The 21,708-nt window shown below is 40.0% G+C and overlaps 1 protein-coding gene across 1 annotated transcript in view; it reads right to left on the bottom strand.

Moving 5' to 3' along the window:
• PTPRR (protein tyrosine phosphatase receptor type R) overlaps nt 1-12,776 on the bottom strand; it is a 282,539-nt gene extending 269,763 nt beyond the window's left edge. The window contains exon 1 of the mRNA XM_055395488.2: nt 12,487-12,776. Within this exon, the coding sequence (XP_055251463.2) occupies nt 12,487-12,556 (70 nt within the window). The 5' untranslated portion in view covers nt 12,557-12,776. The remainder of the gene's footprint in view (nt 1-12,486) is intronic.
• Nucleotides 12,777-21,708: the final 8,932 nt, after the last annotated feature.

Below are 21,708 nucleotides of genomic sequence, written 5' to 3'. Positions count from 1 at the left end.
TCCCTCCCCTCCCACATACACACCCCAAAAGTATTTGGGCAAGGCTCTCACAGTGGAGTACGCAAACCACGCAATGCACAGTTTGCATGGTGTCCGTGGACATGTAGAAGGTTCAGCATTAGAAGTGGGATATTTTGGCTCCTGGTGGATGTTGTGAATTCAGATAGTTTGTAGAGTGAGACAGCAGGAGTGGTGAAACTACAAATTCTACCCCAAACCTAAGACTGAAGGTCTTTACCAGAAGGGAGGTTGCCCTTGATCGCAGCACCTCTGGTGGCTATGGAGTTATTTTTCTCTTATGTTCTCCACGTTGGAAAACAGCGTTCATTGCTTCCAACACAAGCTTACTAATCATGAGCAATTTTTAATTCACGAGGCAAAAGTTCTACTAGTATTTTCTTTTTAATGGAGGTACAAAAATTAGATTTTCATGGCAGGGACTCTTCACAAAAGAAGGCTTCAGAGTGAATTTCTTTTTAATGGGCAATAGTCAATGTGCACACTTTTTCCTTTTCAAGTATGGAACCTGAAATATAGGACCAATGAAAGTTTTCACATGCTAGTATGATAATTCTCGCGACTGTTGCCATTGAATATATGCAGTGTTCCAGCCCCATGCTGTGGGCCTTATGAATTAGCTCCTTAAATCCTTAAACCACCCTACTAGGTAGTTACCATTGTTGTTAGTTGCTCAGTCGTGCCCGACTCTTTGCAACCCCATGGACTGCAGCCCACCAGGCTCCTCTCTCCATGAGATTTTCCAGGCAAGGATACTGGAGTGGGCTGCCATTTCCTTCTCCAGGGGGTCTTCCCAACCCAGGGATCGAACCCAGGTCTCCTGCATCGCAGGCAGATTCTTTACCGACTGAGCTACAAGGGAAGCCTTTTATTCTGATAAGAAAAGGGAAGCACAAATTTAAACAGTAAATAGCAGAGATGGGATTCAAGCCCAGGAAGTCAGATTCCAGAGCTTAACTTTTTTATTTTTACTCTGTTACATGAGTTAGAGCATATTTTTGCTGTTTCTGTAGTACAAACATACCATTTCAAACAAACTTTCTATCCTAAAGGGTGAGATGATTTTATTATAGAAAGCATTTGGGATAGAGATTAGTAAATCATAAGGATTAAATAGACCTGTTGGCTCAGACAGTAAAGAATCTGCCTGCAATTCAGGAGACGTGGTTTCAATAGGAGGGAATGGCTACCCACTCCAGTGTTCTTGCCTAGAAAATTCCACAGACAAAGGAGCCTGCTGGGCTGCAGTCCATGAGGCCACACAGAGTCGGATATGACTGAGCAACTAACACTTTCACACAGCACATCACAGGAATTTAGGAAACAGCCATTTGCACTTTCCTTCTTTTCTTATAATGAAATCTGTCTGTCTCTTCACTATAAATCCAATGTTTATCTAAAGAGGAGACCCTCTTGTTATATTTTCATAGCTTCAGTTAATGTTCAGATTTAGGAATTACAAACAGCCTGATAAATGTTATAATCCAAGCTCTCTAAGAATCAGCCACTCCCATTTTGAGGAAATAAGTCACTCAGAAAAGACCAGTGGACACCTGATGGGGAACCTTGATGCTCTGCAGATACAGAGGGACCCAGAAATGCCAAGAGCCCTGCCCAACTGGACCAGACCTGTGAACACCTGTGAGAATTCCCCTAGAGAGCTTCTTAACTGCCATAGAGTGTTCAGAGGCACTGAAAGAGCCAACCCACCATGAACATAACTTTGCATATCGGAGGTTAGCACCATGAAAAAGTTTCCATAGTTGAATTCTGATTTTTCTGATGGGTTGCAGCTCTCCGAGGGAGCCAGACTAGAGCTATACATGGTAGGTCACCTGAGATAAACTCAGCAGGATAGAATCCTCAGATCAAGTGGGGCTAGGTAGCAAGGTCTGGGTATTAGGGAGTGATGAGTTGTCCTTTGAACAGACGAAGGCTGTGCTTGACAATCCCCAATAAAAGGTCTTCCCATCTCCATGTCCCTCCTTGATTTCCCTTTATGTTCAAATACTCCTATCTTCTCCAGTGCCCACAGAACCATGGGCAGCCTTCCATGTGGACCTGGAGCCCAATGATCTAGAAATTCCATAGGCTACAAATAGCAAGCAGGAGAATGTCAGTCAGTCAGTAAAGGAGAAAGCTTACTAGAGCAGCAGTCCTAAAAGAGGCTCTTAGAGCTAGGAGTCACAGCCTTGGTCACACGTCTGAACTTCTCACTCTGCATCTGTGCCTAGTGAGACTAGTTTAGGGAGGCGGCTCCTAGGACAAGTCTGGGCTATCTGGTAAGCAACACAGTACAATAAGAACTAGATATTTCAGATCTATGGTGTTTAGGAAAAGGTGAAAAAGTTATCTATTTTCAATTACCATGAGGTAAGCCCAAGAAAAATGTGCATTTTACTAATATATTCACTTAAATAAGGATTTGCTGAAGACATGATAGATAATACATTAAGATGCTTATAGGTAGGCATTAGGAGAGAGACTTAGGGGAGAGGTGAATTTGGAGGAGGAGAAGCATGTTAAACTATTTTATTGAGGGGTTTTGTATGGGGTGTTGAAGAGGGACTAGGAGAATGAGATCTGACATCCTGGGCCTGGCCAGGCTCTCTTCAGCCTCTCAGTGGCCAGAAGAAGTAAATGGATGCTTTGAAGCTTCAAAATCCATCATAAATCTGCCCATTAGTAAGGCTCAGAATAAAGAGAGAGGAATTACGCAGATAAGATCCAACTGAAATAGCGGTTGGAATCCAGAATCTCTCTTGGGCTTGTATGCTTCTCTAGCATTGGCTCAAATACAAAAAGAATGAGAAATTGCTCCAAGATACTGGTCAATCATTTAGTATCTGACCTTTCTCACCCCTAGTCAAATAATACCTAAAACTTACATGGCACTTACTAAGTCAGTACAGTCTATTTTACATTACATTATCCTATTTAACACAACAACAACAACTCTATAATACATAGTCTCCATTTTTAAAAGAAGAAATTGAGATGTGGAAAGATCAAGCAATTTACTCCAAGTTATAGAGAGATAGTAGGGATTCCCTCATAGCTCAGTTGGTAAAGAATCTGCCTATAATGGCAAGAGACCCAGGTTCAAATCCTGGGTCAGGAAGATCCTCCCTGGAGAAGGAAATGGTAATCCACTTCAGTATTTTTGCCTGGGAAATCATGGACAGAGCCTTGGGAACTGTAGTCCACGGAGTCACAAGAGTCGGACACAACTTAGGGACTAAACCACCATAGAGACAGTAAGTGACCATGCCTGGATTTGAAACTGACCACCATATACATGCTCTTAACTGCTACAGTACTCTGCTAAGCATTATCTAAAAATATGGCATTTTTCCTTTATTTCAACTTTCTCTTTACTTTTCTGCTTAAGCTATTTCATTTTCTTCCAGGGAGAATAAAAATACTGTCTTGAATCAACAAGAAACCAAGAAAGTGAATTACTTTAAAATCACAATCCATATTTATAGATTGATGGCCTTGCCGACTAATTCATCATGATACAATGTTTGGCATAGTTTGTATTGAACCTCTTCCCCAGGTAAGTGAAAGTATCCCAGTGCTGGGAGCTGACTTCGTGTAGATATTTGCATCGCCTCATTTCCCCTCCAGGCTCCATCAGGAATTGAATCACTATTGTAGTGAAATAGCAGAAGAGTCTTACTCTGTACATGTTGCTGCAGAGGCCAGTAAACCACTGTGAGATATTCTTACTCGGTGCTCATTCACTGCTCTTTTTCAAAGAAACAGTAGTTTAGGCTGTCTTAAGCCCTTCTGCATATTTAAGTCAGTAAATGGACATTGCTTCAGGTCCGAACTAAGACAGAAAATAGTTCATGCCCCTACTGAACTTAGCATCTACTTCAGTGTAATTAGACATATTGATCTAGACTGCTGTTTCACGTAAACAGTTTTGTTGTTGGTCCCTGTGGTTGAAATTTTCATGTATATCAACATCTTAATAAAATGAAATCAAATGAGATTTGATTATGAGAAAAGTCTAGATTGTCATTATAAATAAAAAATTATCTAAATGGAAAGTGCTACTACTCACAACATAAATGTGTCATTCTGTGGCAAATATCTCAATAGTAGACACTTATAGCTACATTAGTTGGTGAGCAGGAATTAGGAAACCTGATCTTAAAATAATATTTTACCATTAAAATGTTTCAAGCTATTAAAATCCTTTGTGTTGAGAAATATCAAAGCTACTCTAAGGGTGTCAGCATTTGTAAGTGCTTTGAAGATGAAGAATGCACTTATGGCCAAGTAGGATCTTTCAAAATCATCCTTTAAAGGGAAAAACAGCTTTCTCTACCTTTTGAACTAGACTTTACCAACAGCTTTTAAGAGATTTAACAATATACTTACCATGAAACATAACATCCATGTTATCACTAATAATAATGGCAATAAATGAGTTTTTGATGTGTGACCCCATCATCTCAGAAGTGACTTTTTATTATTCGTCAACCACTCTCCATTCTTCAAGTAAAAGCATGGCTCCCATAAAGGTTTAATAAAGACTTTATCTATACATAAAAAAGAGAAAAATTGTATCAAACTATCCAAATACTCAGAAATTTTCTGTGATGGTTTGGATTTTGGTAGGGGCAGCAGAGGAAGGTTGGATTATTTTTTATTTCTGCTTATTGAACCCACTGCCTCAAACTCCCACCTGATTTTAAACGTGTAGGTGGCTCATGTTTGTTATTTCAAGATAGCTGATTAGTAATCAGAGTTAGGGATTCTGGGTCCATTCTTTAATGCACAGCTATCATGTTATGTATCTTGTCTAATTCATCTATTTAAAATAAACACATTCATCTCACTCCCATCCTGAAGTGGTACTAGAAAATCATATAGGAATGTGTATCCATCTAGGAGGAGTTCAACACACAACACCACTAGAGTAAGCATCATTCTCACAGAACACAAACTTATCTTAAACAGAATATGTTTAAATGAAAGCTATTCTGTCCCATTTCCACTGCTTTGTAACCAGTAAATATACACTGCATTGAAAGGGCAGGAGTAAAGTCAATTCTACTCTTTATGATCATGAAAGTGAGATATAATCTCTTTGTAAATATAAATTAATCAAAATTTATTTTGCCAAATGCATCCTGAATCTATTTATTGAAAGCAACATTATTTATGATATACTGGATAACAAGCACGGTTCTATTAATATGTTATTATTATACAGAGATAAAAGCTACAATTCTCTTATTGTCCTCAGAAAAAACTCAGGTTAAGAGCATTAATAGTGAAATACACAGGGCCTCAAAAGAAAACCTAGGAAAGCTACTTGGATGATATGGGTTCAAGGAAGCGTTCTCAAAGTAGGCAATGCTCAACTATGATTTAAAGTTGGAGAAAAATTATCTAGAAAACGAAGCAGAGTTGGATACTTAAGATAAATAGAACAGTATGTGAAAAGAATGAGAGGCATCGCAAACCAATGAAATTTGCTTTTAGTATGATAACAGTGGGCAAAGCAGAACACGATGATAGGAAATAAGGATGGAGTTGGGAAATACCTGGTAGTAAAAGACTTCCCCATGCTAATGAGTTTGAATTTACCCTAAGAGGAAAGGAAATGGCTGTATTAAAGAATACAAAGTGAGAATGTGATCGAGTATGCTTTTTTCCAGTTTTAACATTATTATGAAGGACGAATTTGATGGTAGGTTACTGTAAGATACTATATGAGAAATAATGACCTATCGCTAGGCAGTGATGTGGGCATGAAAAGTGGAGAAGAGGTGGTGAGAAGACCTGGTAACTTTTTGGATGAAAACATCAAAGGTAAGGTACAAGATGAGCAATTAATTCCAGGCTTGGGTGACCATGGGGGACTCTCATGGTATTCACAATGATAGAATATATAGAAATAAAAGCAGTTGTTATGGGAAGTGCTGGGCATTAACAGCCAGATTCCTGATACTTGTGGGATCTCCAATGACTCCTAGGTAATTGTAGCAATAGGACTGGAGAGCAGGAGAAATATCTGAGATAGAAATATGGATTTCAACTTTGCTATGTAGGCCTGAATATAAACATCCACAGAGAAAGCATACAAGGATAAGAGTGAAAAAAAGACCTAGGACACATAATTCTACAGAGCACTAACCTATTAAAGAATGCTCAGAGAAAGACCGAAAAGTACAACTGAGAAATGACTAGTTAGATAAGAGAGAAGCTATTGAGGAAACCAGTGGCTATACATAGAAATCAATGAGAAGAATTTCCAGAATTATATTTAATCTAATCTCAATATTCATTGATAAGGGAAAGATAAATGACCACCTTAATTATGTTGAACCATAATTAGAGTTGGGGAATTTGCTGTATGACTCAGGGAACTCAAACTGGGGCTCTGTAACAACCTAGAGGGGTAGGATAGGGAAGATGGGAAGAAGGGAGGGGACATATGTTTATCTATGACTTACTCATGTTGATGTTTGGCTGAAACCAACACAATCCTGTAAAACAATTATCCTTCCATCAAAAAATAAATAAATTTAAAATTAAGAAAAAAAGATTAGAGTTGGTAGAAAAGTAGATGAGAAACAGAAGTCTGAATGATGGATAATACATCCATCATTATCTGAGCTGTGGATAATACAATCCAGAATTTTTACAAGGTGCTAGTCAGGATGTGATGTCCAATAAAACAAGCAATCTCCATGGTTCTAGGAATGTGTGGTCTCAAATATACATACATCTATCTTCTTAAATGCTAAAGATGCAGACATTACCATAGTCATTCCCACAGGTATAAAGCACTTTACAAAGAATTAAAAGTATAGCCAACCAACAAGGTATTTGGGCTCTTACAGCATCTGGCAATCAGTTGGAAGGACTTTGCCACTGAGTTCATTGATAGTTAAAGCCCAACCCCAGTTGCTGTTCATTTCCCAAAGTAGCAAAGTCTGCTTGAGATTGTATGTCCCCTGGGTATGTGAGACTTCTGGGAAGCAACTTATATTTTGGGTAAATGAGCTCTGCTGGAATCCATTCTGGAAGTGGCTAAGCTGACTAGATGCCTTGCATGAGTGCCAAGAAAAAATTAAATGCAAAAAAAGGAGACTAGAAATATTACTGTGTTGTTTTTATTTATTCAATGTATTTGTTTAATCTTTAGTAGCTTTTATGCCAGGCACTGCTCCTCTCCCAGTGCTAGGATGGGCAGGATCTGCTATAGAAATAGCAGTAAACAAAATAGACTGATAGCACTTATGAAAAGTGAAAATGGAAGTCGCTCAGTAGTGTCAACTCTTTGTGACCTAATGAACTATATTCTCCAGGCCAGAATACTGGAGTGGGTAGCCTTTCCCTTCTCCAGGGAATCTTCCCAACCCAGGGATCAAACCCAGGTCTCCCACATTGCAGGCAGATTTTTTACCAGCTGAGTCACAAGGTAAGCCCAGGAATACTGGAGTGGGTAACCTATCCCTTTACCAGAGGATCTTCCTGACCCAGGAATCGAACCCAAGTCTCTTGCATTGCAGGCAGATTCTTTACAACTGGGGTGAAGTCGCTCAGTCGTGTCTGACTCTTTGCGACCCTATGGACTATAGCCTACCAGGCTTCTCTGTCCATGGGATTTTCCAGGCAAGAGTACCGGAGTGGGTTGCCTTTTCCTTCTCTAGGGGATCTTCCTGACCCAGGGATCAAACCCAGGTCTCCCGCATTGCAGGCAGACGCTTTACCCTCTGAGCCACCAGGGAAGCCCAGAATCTAAAATAGGACACAAATGAACACATCTAGGACACAGAAACAGACATAGAGAACAGATCTGTGGTTGCCAAGGGGGAAGGACCATGGGGGAGAGGATTGAGAGCTTGGAATTGGCAGATGCAAACTAGTACGTATAGAACGGATAAACAACAGGTCCTACTGTATAGCACAGGGAACTATAACTATATATATTAAATACCCTATGATAAACCAGAATGGAAAAGAATATGAAAAAGAGTATCTGTATGAGTTACTGAGTACCTTTGCTTTACAGCAGAAATTAACACACCATTGTAAATCAATTATACTTCAATATAATGAATAATAAAAATAAATAATGGAAAGGTATTGGAAGATTTGAGGGGTGATGAAATTTTAATTAGGATAGTCAATGAGGGCTTCACTGAGAAAGTAATCTTTGAACAAAGACTGAAAATTGAGGGATTAAGCCATGGAAATATGGAGAAAGGATAGTTCAGGCAAAGAAATAAAACTTTTTGGGGGGATGGGCAAGCACTTGGTGTCTTCTTGGAATAGGGAGGAGACTATTGTAGCTGGAGAGAGACAAAAAAGAGGAAAGCAGAGAGATATCAGAGAGGTAATGTGGGAGAGAATAGAGCAGATCCCTGGCCAGTGTAAGAACTATGTTGAATGAAAAACTGATTCTGGAACTCTAAGGGACTCTTCATTGAGAAAAGATATCTTAAAATCTCATTTTCCTATCTGTCTACTCTTTCTTTTTAAAAAATATTTTATTTATTTCTTTTGGCTGCATTGGGTCATAGCTGCAGTACGGGGGCTCTAGAGTACACAGGTTTCAGTAGTTGTGGTGCATGGCTTAGTTGCTTCATGGCATGTGAAATCTCAGTTCCCCAACCAGGGGTTGAACCCATGTTCACTGTATTGCAAGGCAGATTCTTAACCACTGGACCACCAGGGAAGTTCTCACCCTTTCTTTTGAGGATGCTGTTTCTGCAAATGACTTCCCTGATCCTGTTAGTTCCATCACAGGAACTCTTACTTCTCAAAGACTAGAGAAACTGACTAGGCACTTCTCTGAGAATGAAGAAACATCATCAGAATATACATTGAAGGTAGTCTCTGTGCCATGCAGAAAAGCAGGTAGTAAAAGCCATACATAAATTTGAAAGAACCATTTCCAGAGCTTGAAGAGAGAGTAATGCATTGAAATCAACTTGTGTTTTTTTAGCAAGACGTTCACTAGGAAAAAGAAAGCTTTCCCATGACAATCTTCAAGATACCCCAAGACATTTACTCCTTTGTAACTAAAATATTATCAATAAATATCATCTCCCATAGTTCTTTGGGCAAAGAAAGAGAAGAAACACTGAAGGAAATAATCTATCTGTGGCTCTTCCACATAATTATTTTACCATCCAAATCACTGGGTAGCTTGTAGTTGCCTTCTTGGATATTCCTGAAGTGGTCTTTTCTAGTGAAGTTGATACATGATGTTGCTTCATCAAGGCATAAGGGATTAGGACAATTAGGGAAAAAGAATCTGGCACCACTATCTCAATGGTGGCCTTCTAAAGAGTGTAGGATTTTATGAGTGCAATCACAGGCCTGGAAACATGGGGTTTTTACCCTGACTATACTGTTAACTTATAACAGTTAACTCCTATACTGTTATAGGAGAAGGAAATGGCAACCCACTCCAGTGTTCTCGCCTGGAGAGTCCCAGGGACGGGGGAGCCTGGTGGGCTGCCATCTATGGGGTCACACAGAGTTGGACATGACTGAAGTGACTTAGCAGCAGCATACTGTTAACTGGCACTTTAAAGTAATAATATCTACTATTTACTGAATCATAGTTTTCTCACCTATATAGTAAGCAGCTGGATGAACAATAACTATCACTTTTTCTGTTATGATGGTCTATGAAAATCAGCTGCCATGGATAGAGTTGAGTCCAGGTTCTCTGACAAACTCCATGCTCAGTAATTAATTAGAGTTATCTTACCTAGAGATGTTAGTTACACAGCATTGTACCCCCTTCCTCTTTTTGCTCCCACAGACACTGCAAACAGAATGCAATTCTTTTCCCTGTTAAGTCATCAGAACTCAGGGTTGGTCAGAATTTTTTTTTTTTTTTTTTGCATAGTGACTCAAGCGATGATGACCAAACAGTTGGAGAGGGCACTCAAGGTGAAAACAGTTTGCTACTTTACCATTAGGAGAATGACTATGGAAGTTAACAGTTTCTAGTATAGCTATGAAGAGTACTCACATCCTGGCAGCCAATTTCTCCCATCCTGAAAGAGGTCTAACCTATCAGTTCTGCCAGAATAATGTAGTGACTGGTACCCTGGGCACAATCAAAACAAAAGAATTAGTTTTTCAGCCAAAGAGGCTTGACTACATAGAATTCATTTTCTTTCTTTATAAAGCCCACTTTCCTCCTGAGAGGAGAGCCTTCTGTAAGAGAAGCCAAATGAGACATTCAACAAGCAGAGATTATTACTGACTTCTTGATATTTGTCCTTCCACTCACTCACTTTTTTATTACCCAAATCTACAGGAGTTGAGATCAAGAAAGCTGATTCGTCTCAGTTTTAATGAAAAGTCCTAACAATGTTATTTAGATAACTGTGATGAATTTTAATCTGATGACAGCTTGTGACCCACAAATTGCTGTTTAAATTAAAATGCATTCAAAACAAAACTGGCAAGACAACCACAATATTAAACTTGCAATCTGCTGTGAAAAAAACACCTATCAAAAGCACTACATTAAAAATATGAATGTAATTAATTTCTATATGGCATCTTGCAACTGAAATCTGGAGATAGCCTTCAATGCCTTGTGACTAAATTCAATTGATTAATCATCTTCCTTTTTTTTTTTTTTCCAAATTAAGAAGTCAAAGTAGAGTTGGATTAGTTTGTCTTGGTAATACACCCTTTGGCAGAGCTCCAGGTATAATCTAGGGTTACAGACTTCTAGGTTTCTCTTTTGATGAACAAAAGTCCTCTATTTCCTCATCCCAAATGTTCAAAAATTTATAAAGGTTTTCCACCTGCTTAGTTTGAAGGTTATTTACAGCTTTTAAGCTATAATTACTCAAGATACATTAAATGTTATCTTTAGAAATGTTATATATTAGTTTTAAAAATAACAACACTAATATTTTTCATAGATCAGTTCAAATCATTCCTAAACTTAATAGGAACTGAGGATATTTTTGGTAATAGCTATTTGTCTCAGGGCTATAATAAAACAATAATGTAAATAAAATTCAACCCAATGTGTATGCTTTCATCTCATATTTCGACATTAAAGAATTGTATGCGGTAATAAAAGGATTTACTACAACTGCAAATAATTTAATGACCACATCATAGCTACATCCTAGTTTTCAAAGTACCAAAGAACTACTTAAAATTCCACAATATAACATCATAATTATAACAATTAACATGGGTACTTAATTATAGTCTGAATGTTCCTATACATTACTTGTTCAAGAGATTCACAATACATTAACACAGCATTAGCTAGAAATAAGGAAGTACCATCTTTCACTCTCACTATTGCCTATACAGAAAAGGACTCACCCACACTCTTTTTAAAAGATACCCCCAAATTGCAATTTTGTATCCATTATCTTTATGCACTATCTCCGGACTATAGTATATACTCAATAAAATATTGCTTGGAAATATGAATATGTGTGATTGGATGACAGGCAAACTCGGGGAAAATACCTGGTCTTTGATTGCTACAGGGATACTGCATGGACAACTGCTGTCGCAGTAGGGCTCCTAATATCTCTCTACCATATTTTATTTTGGTTCATGTGTGTGTAAAAATGATAAAGGATTCAGTCCAGCAAGTCCCTGCATAAGATTGAGGCTGCATGTATGCAAAAGGCAGGGTCTATAGCGACATTTTATGTAAAATTCCCCAGGTACTTCCTAAGGCTTGCTTCAAACGAAACCTGATACTGGTCCTGATATCAACTATATTTATATTTGGGAACCAGTCTCACTGTCATTCCTTTCTATACCTCATCAAACCCGTCCCAGGGACAGTGCCTACCCTGCGGTTGTCAGCTTTAAAACTGTGATTGGTTTTCTGTCTGGTGCCCTCGGAACCCGACCATGATGCTGAAAGAGACGAGAGGGTCCTATTTTAAGCTTTCGACAGTCTTATTGGTTTAGAAAATTCGACTGACAAGAGCTGGGGCCAAAGGAGCCTGGAGCGGCATCGTTAATGGGAACCGTGTATTTCGATCTTTGGGGCAGAGATGTGGTCCATCAGGTACAGCCAATGGATCCCTGTGAGCTCTCGCTAAACCGAGACCTTACGGAAGTAGCCGCTGCAGTAGAAAATATTACATCCAGTAGGGAGTCTTGTCTGCCTCCTGAAAAACGGGCAGTCAAGTGCGGAGCTTAGAAACAAAATCTGGGAATCTAGATGGAGGGGAGGGGTGGAGGAAGCAAACCTGCATTCGCATTGAAAATGTTCATACGAGGTCAGGAAAAATCAAGGGCTGATTTTAGCTTAAGTTTTCGACCTCAGTCTTCCAACAGGTGCAGGACTCCCTCGCCCCTACCGTGTCAGCACTGTCCTGCTTTGCCTTTCTAAGGGTTTCCTCGCGAAGCCAGCTTTCCCTAGAGTCCTGGAGCAAGCGCAGTCTCCCAGCGCATCCACAGCTCTGCCGGGCAACCCCTTACCTGCAGCGTGAAGACTAAGAAGCAGGCACAGCGCAGGGAAGCCGACCGCTCTCCGCATAGTGCTTTGCATTGAGCGGCGGAGGAGCAACTCCGCCACGACCCCACTTCAGGCAAAGTGGTGCTAGAAAGAGCCCCCGCCGAGTCCTCTGGTCTCCGCGAGGCATTCGCAGGTCCTGGGCTGGGGCTGGCAGAGCGGTGTGTGGCGCGAACAGAAGCAAGCGGCAGCTTCGCCACCTTAAGAGAGGAGGGGAGAAAGGAGTGGGAGGCGGCGGCGAGCCGGGCGGCGCTGGGCGGGGGCCGAGATCGCGGGGAGCCGCTACAGCTCGGCCTTCTGGAAGCTCCGCAGCCGCGGTTGGCGGGGGGGCGGCGGGGCGGGAGGCGGAGGTGCGGGGAGCCAGCCCTGGAGCCCGGGGCCAGAGCGGTGCGAGCAGCAGCCCCACCGCGCCGTGGCGACTGAGCATGCCCGGTGCTGGCCCTCGCGCCGCACGCACAGAGTTTCAAAGTGGAATGCCACTCCTCCGGGTCTTAGCGGCGGCTGCGAGGGGAGCAGGCTCCACGGCGCGGGGGTGTGGGGGAAGCATGTTGAGGCTGTCATCAGAGATCCATTATCTGTCCAAAACCTGGGAGTGGGACCAGATGAGGGCCCGACCTGAGGAACCAGAGGAGATGGCCTAAGAAAGTGTCAGCCCCCCAACTCACCTTGTCCCTTCCCCAAATCTTGGTTTACAGGTGGACATAGCTCAGAGATGGGAGCTGACGTTCTCTGGGCCTCCGAGTGCCAACCTCTCCAGGCTGCCCATGGGAACAGAGTACAGGTGTCTTCCGTTGAGCAGGGATGCCAGAGGGAGGGGTCTTGAGGCTGCCTGCTGAGTATAAGCAGTGAACAAGCATCCTGGGAGTGCCTTCTTTCTAACATGATCCCCCTCTCCCGTGTCTTCAGCGGGGTCCCTGTTTATAAACTTTCTCCAGACTCAAGCTCAAAGCCTATGACCACCGTAGTGACCTAAGTCACGCCATACATAGAGACTAAGGATATATCCATGTAACAGAAGAGAAGAAATCATCTTTTTGTTTTTTGGAGATAATTATCCTTTGTCTCCACTTTACTAAAGTAAAATGTAATGGAATCGCCCCTGTAACTGGGCTCCTCCTATCCAAGTCTGAGTCCCTAGGAAGGCTGTAGCAGTCTGTCTAACATAGGTGTTGATCCCCCTCACTGGGGACGTTGAGTGTGGAAATCCTTCTATTAGTCCAGGGGCTCATTACTTCTGGTCATGAAGTCCCTTGGCCAGATTTCTCTCCCTTAATTAACCCAGGAGCTCTGACTTTTCTACCTCTGTGTCTTGGTGGGATACTGTGGCCATTCCTGGATTACTCCCACTTGTTTCACTACCACACTCAAGCTTGCAAAGGTCTAACCTTGATCTCATTTTTCCCTGGACTAACTCCAGATTACAATATTTCTCTTCCACATGTGAATGTATACACAACCTTTGCTTAGCAACATCACATATTTTTCTTTTATATTCATTCATCTGTGGTTCATCTTACAACGCAGCTGAGGGGTCTTAAGAACGTCTGCATCTTTGTATCACTGAAATTGAATAAAGTCATTCTGGGTAAATAAGAGGTATGAATAAGTGCTTGTTGAATTGAACTGCATATCTCTTCAATGCTTTCTTCCTCCATCCCCTGTGAACTGGGACAACTAATGGGTAACATGCTACCCACAAGAGTTTCAATTAGACAGGATGTCACAGGATCTGAGCCTGGGCAGTATCATTTCCTTTATAATTTATTTCATCTCTAGCACTGAGAGACAAGGCCAGGAACTGCACTCCACTAGTTGCAAAAAGGCGGAGAATGAAATTATTTTTGATACCTTGTCAGGACTTCTGTGCTGGAAATCGAGCTCTATGCAGCTTTACTCTCCCTGCTCCACCACTTCCCCACATGGGTGTGTTATGTACTATTTCTGTGGCATAACTCTTTCACCCCAAACCTCTCTAGGCTGCAACCTTTTTCCTTACTCTGGACTCACTTTTCCAGTCTCCTTTCCCACAGCATATACCGGTTTCTAACATACCAAAGAATTACTAATGGCATCTATCATTCATTATCTCTTTCCTTAACCCCACCCCCTTCCCACAATGGAATCCAACCTCTAAAATGGCAGTTATCTTCGACAATTGTATTCACTAATGTATGCCAACTGACTCTAACAGTGCCTCACACGAAATAAATGCTCAAAAATAAATTAATTAAAAACAACTAGTTGATAAAATTCAATAGTGACAGTTATCCCAACTCTTTGGAATTCTTACTAGATATTTGAGATAACATTTATCTATGTTTAAAAATCAGAGGAGTAACTCTTCTCATCTAACATCAGGTGCTAGAATTGCTGCAGTGCTGAGAGGGGGAGTAATTGCAGCCTAAGTACAATGGGTGTACTTCTATTATTCCTAATTAAAAAATTACCAAACTCCATAGATCTCCAAGAAGAAAATGCACATATGGTAAGGAAGCAATGTTACTGTAATGCCCTGAACCCCTTGCTTTCCCACAGATAATTCCAACATTTATTTGGGGGGATATTTAGAGTTTCAAATAATATAATTCGCTGTGACTTTGCCAACAAGCATTCAGCTAGCTATTTATTTTGCCCAGGGGTGGAGGTAGCTGAATTATTAAACTGTGCATGAAAATTCCCTTCACAGCAAAATTTCCAGTTTCTAATTCAAGATATACCACTAGAATAGTTCAGTACAGTAAAAATAACCTCAAGTGAGATGTAATTTTGGTGCCTGGACAGTAATTACTAATTCACTTGAAAAAGATAAAGGAGAAAAAATTTCATATTCCTTGGTGAGTTGACCTAATATACTTTCAAGAGATTTGATCCCGTGACATGTGAAGTCAGAGTATAATAAGTGAATCAGCCGATCAATGAAAAGTCAACCCCTTAATTCTTTGAGACAGATTCTCTGTGAGTTCACAGATGCTGCTTTCCCTTGACTTGGTGATCTAACACCAGTGAAGGCAATTTGGTGTTTTAGAGAAGAGCCTCTCTTAGTAAACTACACCCAGTTTCAGAAAATTAGCTCCAATTTAAAGAAGTATGGAAATTACTATGAGAGAGCCAGGCAAATTATTAATAATACTGGATTACAGAACTGTGTCCTAAAGGAAATCATTTACATTTTGAAAGAGAAACAGAAAATTACTACCATGTGAAATTTTTTTCAACAGAAAATGCACCATCTCTGTTTCCTATGAGGTGAGAGTCAGGAAGAATTTATACAGGAAAGAAGCCTTTCAGATCATGCCCTCAAACTGAATATAACCACTATAAGCCTCCACATTAACGTGTCTATAAATGGATGAAAACCATTCATACTGGCCATCTTTCCCTAGGATACTTTAAAGAAATTGGATCTGCTGACTGTAAAAGTTTCTTCTTTAAATTATTTAGATTATGATTATTATTTAAATATGAGCGTTAACCTTGATTAGTACTTCTATGTTCCAGACTGCATTCTAAGCATATGGATTTCCCACTTAAACTTTACAATATCCCTACAAGGAGGTATTATCATCATCTCAATTTAGAGATGGTAGGGCTTTGCTGGTGGCTCAGTGGAAAAGAACCTACCTGTCAATGCAGGAGACATGGGTTTGACCCCTGGGTTGGGAAGATCCTCTGGAGTAGGAAATGGCAACCCACTCCATTCCCAAGCAATGATACTTGCCTGGGAAATTCCATGGACAGAGGAGCCTGGGAGGCTACAGTCCATGGGATTGCAAAGAATCAGACACGACTGAGCACACATAGACAAACATCAGAGAAGCACGTTGCCCAAACTCAAGTAGTAGGTAATCAACCAAAAGACAGATTGGTAGAGTTAGGATGTACAATCAGATAATTTGTTACCAAACCACTACAATATACTACTTCACATATAGTCAATGTGAATAGTGACAGTTGTAGTCCACTCATTAGAATTAGATCAGGGCCAGAGCAGAAGACTCTGATCCTAGACCTGGCAGTAAAGCTCTGTAGTGAGAAACACCCATAGGAGATTGTCTACAAATGGATGGGGCAATGCTGTGGCAGTGGACTCTAGGGCCTAGCATCTAGTGAACAAAGATAGACAACACATACAATCATGCTTAGAAGAACTTGTAAGAAGTATGCTTACAGTAAAGTAGAGCAGGAGAGAGGGATGTGTAGAGGCAGGGATGTGTAGCAGGCAAGAAACTATTAGTGGAAAACAATAAATAAGCCAAGTCTCGCTGGATAAATAAGTTCTAGTCCATCAGACAGGGAGGCCTGGCGTGCTGTGATTCATGGAGTCGCAAAGAGTCGGACATGACTGAGCGACTGAACTGAACTGAACTGAACTGTTCTATATGAAGAGAGAGGTTGTGGGATTGTGTGAGCTGGGAAAAGAGACATGAAATAGTGAAATGAATTCAAGGAACTTCTGAATGTGTACAGGAACAACAAGTGGCAATGACCAACACGTTATTGAGATCTGTAATGTGTTTACCCTGCCCCATGCTTTATAGACATTTTGTCAGTCACAAAGTTCGTTTCCTTTGCCGGAGAGATATCTATAAATGAGAGGGGAAAAGAAGAGAAATTAAAGGACTGGAGGTGAATTAAGCTGTATTCAGAGTAGAACAGCTCAGAATCCAAGAGAAGGAAGTAGAAATTTGGGGGCAAACGTACATTCAGATGAGTGGCTTCACCATTAATTTTTAAAAATAGTTTTCCAAATATGAAAAAGCAGAACAATCTACCCTTCTGTGTAAGCACACAGTGAAGAAAACAGCGAGATAGAAAGGGAACCAGGAATGAAGACTAAATGACTAAAATTCACAAAACATATATTTTCACACTCTCACAAGAGCTCTGGGAAGTGTTATTCTCCTTTTTGACGAAAGAAGAAACTAAAACTCAGTAAGACTAGTAATTTGCCCATTGTCATCCAGCTAGTAAGTGATATGGCTGGGATTAAAATTCAGGACTGGTGACCCTAGTACCAGGCTTTAACAACTCTATTGTACTGATTTCCTGATTAATGGAAAGAATTAACTTCAAGACTTAAATGGAAAATGTAGTGTTTTCAAGGGGTTTCCCTGGTGGCTCAGATGGTAAAGAATTCGCTTGTAATACTGGAGACTTGGGTTTGATCCCTGAGTTGGGAACATCTCAAGAAATAGACTTCATCAAGAGGATTAATGACAATTAAATTTTACAACTTAATAGAGCTCTAGTTTTTTTGTTTTAGCTATTTCAAGTGTTTAATACACACACACACATATACAAATACATAAAGACAGCAATATGTATTCTAAGAAAAAATTAGATACCCAAAATAAGATATATAAGTCTTCTATAGCTGTCTTAGTATAATATGGGCTTCCCTTGTGCTCAGCTGGTAAAGAATCTGCCTGCAATGCGGGAGACCTGAGTTTGATCCCTGGGTTGGGAAGATTCCTCTGGAGGAGGGAATGGGTACCCACTCCAGTATAATACAAAATATCGCAGTAGAAAGGCTATAAGTACCGATAGATTCTGCTATTGGTTCATCATTAAAATTTTATTCAAGATGAAGTATAAGCTTTCCTGGGAGCTAGCCCTTGGTACCAGTGTATTGTACTGTCATCTACTCTGGCACTGCAAAGGTCAGATTCAGCCAAGATGTCGGTAATAGATTTATAAACTGCTGACTCTCTGCATTAGCTCTCTGCCCATCCCAAGACACTAATCAGGATGCACTTACCCCATCCATCATCCTGAGCAGCACACAGATGTGAGAACCCCTAGTGACAGCTGAGACCAGCTACTAGGGGCCAGTCAAATACATTTTCTACATTGTTTGATCATTCTTTAAGATTCCCTTGAATGAGGCCATCTTGGAACAATTCATTCACCCAAAAGCCCAAGATACTAAGAAGATTCAAGGAATGTAGCTATGGCTTGGTTAGATCATTTAATCCGACTCCATTCCTGTTAACCATTTTCTCCCATAAGTGTAAGATGATGTGAAAGAATATGGGCCAAATATGGGCCTCCATGCCTTTCTCATTGATTGCTCACTCCTAGAAATGAAAAGACATGGTTCTCTCTGTCTTATAGTTCCTTATTCCCCTCATTCTTGCAGCTGTATGCCTACAGAAGAGAAGATGGTAATTTATCAGTCTAAGATTTAGTGTTGAGAAACATTTTTAGATTAAAATATTCCTTTGTAAATAACCTACACCTCCACACATGGAGGGGAGAATTAGAGGAAAGCTTAGTAAAAATGATTCTAATATGACCATTAGTGTCCTTAAATAACTAAGCAGTCAGTCATCTGTCCATGGCCATAATTTTGACTTATTCAACGGAATCCAAGTGTGCCAGGACAACACTAGCATCATTGCTCAGTGAATATACTAAGAAACAGTATTTGAAGTCAAGTTACAATGGGATAGGATACATCACATTCATTCCCCAGACAGTGAAATAATCTGCTGATATTTCGTTGATATCTCAATTGACTTCAAATAATTTAAAGAAAACTTTACACATTGAGTACCTGTGATGATCCAGGAGGTGTTTTTAGTTCTTCAGTTCAGTTGCTCAGTTGTGTCCGACTCTTGGGATGTATTATTAAGCTCCAAAGACAAAGATTCCTGCCCTCAAGATGCTTGCATTCTAGGAGGAAGGATTACACATTTAACAGTAAATATAAGAAAGAAGTAAATTACATAATGTGGTGAAAGTTGGTAAGTGTTTCGGGGAAAGGAAAATGTAGATTGAAGTATGGGAAATTAGGAGAGTGAGGGCGGGGTAAAAATGAGTGCAAGAGTTAACCAAATTAACAGGATAGTCACGACAAGCCACATGGTGAAGCTGAGCAAAGATTAGAGACTTGAAGTTGGTGAAAGAGTTATCAAAACAGATACCTGGTTAAAGAAGTTTCCAGGAGGAGGGACCAGTGAAAGGCTCTGTAATTCCATAGATACCTTAACCAACCTGGAAAACCACACTGTGTCAAAAAAATTTTCCAGCATGCCTTTAAAGATACTATGTATGTAAAGAGACGTACAGTAAGAAAAATGCAAAATTAAGCTAAATGAACATTTCTCCATAAGAAATTTTAATTTAATTCTAGTTGATTTCAAATTACAGTAATATAACTCTGCAAATAACAAAAACTCAAGAGACTGCAACTACCCAATGGACATAATCATATGAAATTCCACTCTTTATTTCATGCTATTAGTGTAAAATAAACATTAATTAGAAATGTGGGTGCATTTCTAAATAAAAATGCATTAATTAGAAATTAACTAGTGCATTAATTAGAAATGCATATGTTGATACTTTATTTATCCTAAGAGACTTAGTTAGAGAAAAAAATTTGTGAACTACCCTTATATTAAGCTACCAACAAAAGAATCAATCCAATGTAATATGGATGAGAAATATAAGCAGAAAAAGAAAGAGAAAAATACCCTAGCAAGCATTTTTGTGTTCTCAGCTTCTTCCTTGGCAAATGGTATCAAAATACTTGAGCTAAATCCTATCCAAATGCTGGAGAATAAAGATTTTGCAAATGTCCTGTTTCTTAGAGTATCTTAATTTTGATTTTTTATTGATTGGGGATAGAATAGAAGGTAACCTCACTTTACATTTTAATAAAATATATTTTTCATTCAAGTCCATATGACAAGGGCTCATCCAAATACTACTTCGTGGTCAATACAAAAGGAGAAAAATATAAATAACCTCTCTTGAAAGAAGTCATCTGGGTCCTCTGATCTTAGAAGTACTGTGCTTTAGAAAAGAAAGTAAATAACCTAGCCTAGATTTTGACTGCAGAACTTAAATCAAATTTTATATTTGATCTGTTCTAAATTGACAATTACAAAGATTGAAAAGTATACTCCTTTCAAAACCAAATTCAATAACAGACGTGCTCTGGTCAAGCGCTCAGTTGCATCCGACTCTTTGCGACCCCATGACTGTACCCTGCCAGTGTCCTCTGTCCATGGGATTCTCCAAACAAGAATACTGGGATGCGGTGCCATTTCCTTCTCCTCCAGAGGATCTTCCTGACCCAGGGTTTGAACTTGCACCTCTTGTGTCTCTTGTATTGGCAGGTGGATTATTTTCTGCTGGCGCCGCCTGGGAAGCCTTCAGTAACAAACGTGCAAATAAAGCTAAATTTATCTTTGAATTAGCCATAATTTGATAGCACTCTAACTTTAACATGCTATTTGTAGGAAGTGGGCAAAAACAGATGCCATATTTCTGAAATTTATCAAACTTCTGAAATTGCCAAATTTGTGAAATTTATTTAAATTTAAATAAAGTTTAAATTAATTGTCTTTAAACATTATAAATTATGAAAGTAAAAGCATCCATTGAATACAGAAAGAAAGAAAAAGGTGTAGTCGTGGATTTCATTAAGTAGTGATAAACAGAGGCAACATCTTGGTACAAAGAGTTCCCTTCCACTCCCACCCTGGGGAAATATGAGTCTATGCATCCATGTGTTTATAATTATTACTAACTTTAGCAAAATTTATACATCAGTAGCATCAAACTATGGATTTAGACACTGTCTTTCTCCCTAATAGTATTGTGGGAGCATATTACCACGTGATTATTTTCAATTGTGGCATAGCATTGCCTTATGACATTCCATTTTTGACTTCTTAGTCTTTAGAGTTCTTCCTCTATTATTGTGAGCTGCTTCAGTTCAGTTCAGTTCAGTCACTCAGTCGTGTCTGACTCTTTGTGACCCCATGAATCACAGCACACCAGGCCTCCCTGTCCATCACCAACTCCCAGAGTTCATGCAAATTCATGTCCATCGAGTCGGTGATGCCATCCAGCCATCTCACTCTCTGTCATCCCCGTCTCCTCCCGCCCCAAATCCCTTCCAGCATCAGAGTCTTTTCCAGTGAGTCAACTCGTCGCATGAGGTGGCCAAAGTATTGGAGTTTCAGCTTTAGCATCAGTCCCTCCAATGAATACCCAGGATTGATCTCCTTTAGAATGAACTGGTTGGATCTCCATGAGCTGCTTAGAGAGTAAGAAATGATACTCGGTTAACCTGTAAACTATTTGGAAACATGTGAGTGAAAGAGGAGAGTGAAAAGGTTGGCTTGAAGCTCAACATTCAGAAAACAAAGATCATGGCATCTGGTCCCATCACT

Source organism: Moschus berezovskii, chromosome 6, assembly GCF_049115385.1.
Source record: "Moschus berezovskii isolate FMDL1 chromosome 6, NW_MosBer_1.0, whole genome shotgun sequence".
Lineage (NCBI taxonomy): Eukaryota > Metazoa > Chordata > Mammalia > Artiodactyla > Moschidae > Moschus > Moschus berezovskii.
Note: the sequence above shows the minus strand (reverse complement) of the source record. Positions and strands in the feature narration are given on the sequence as shown.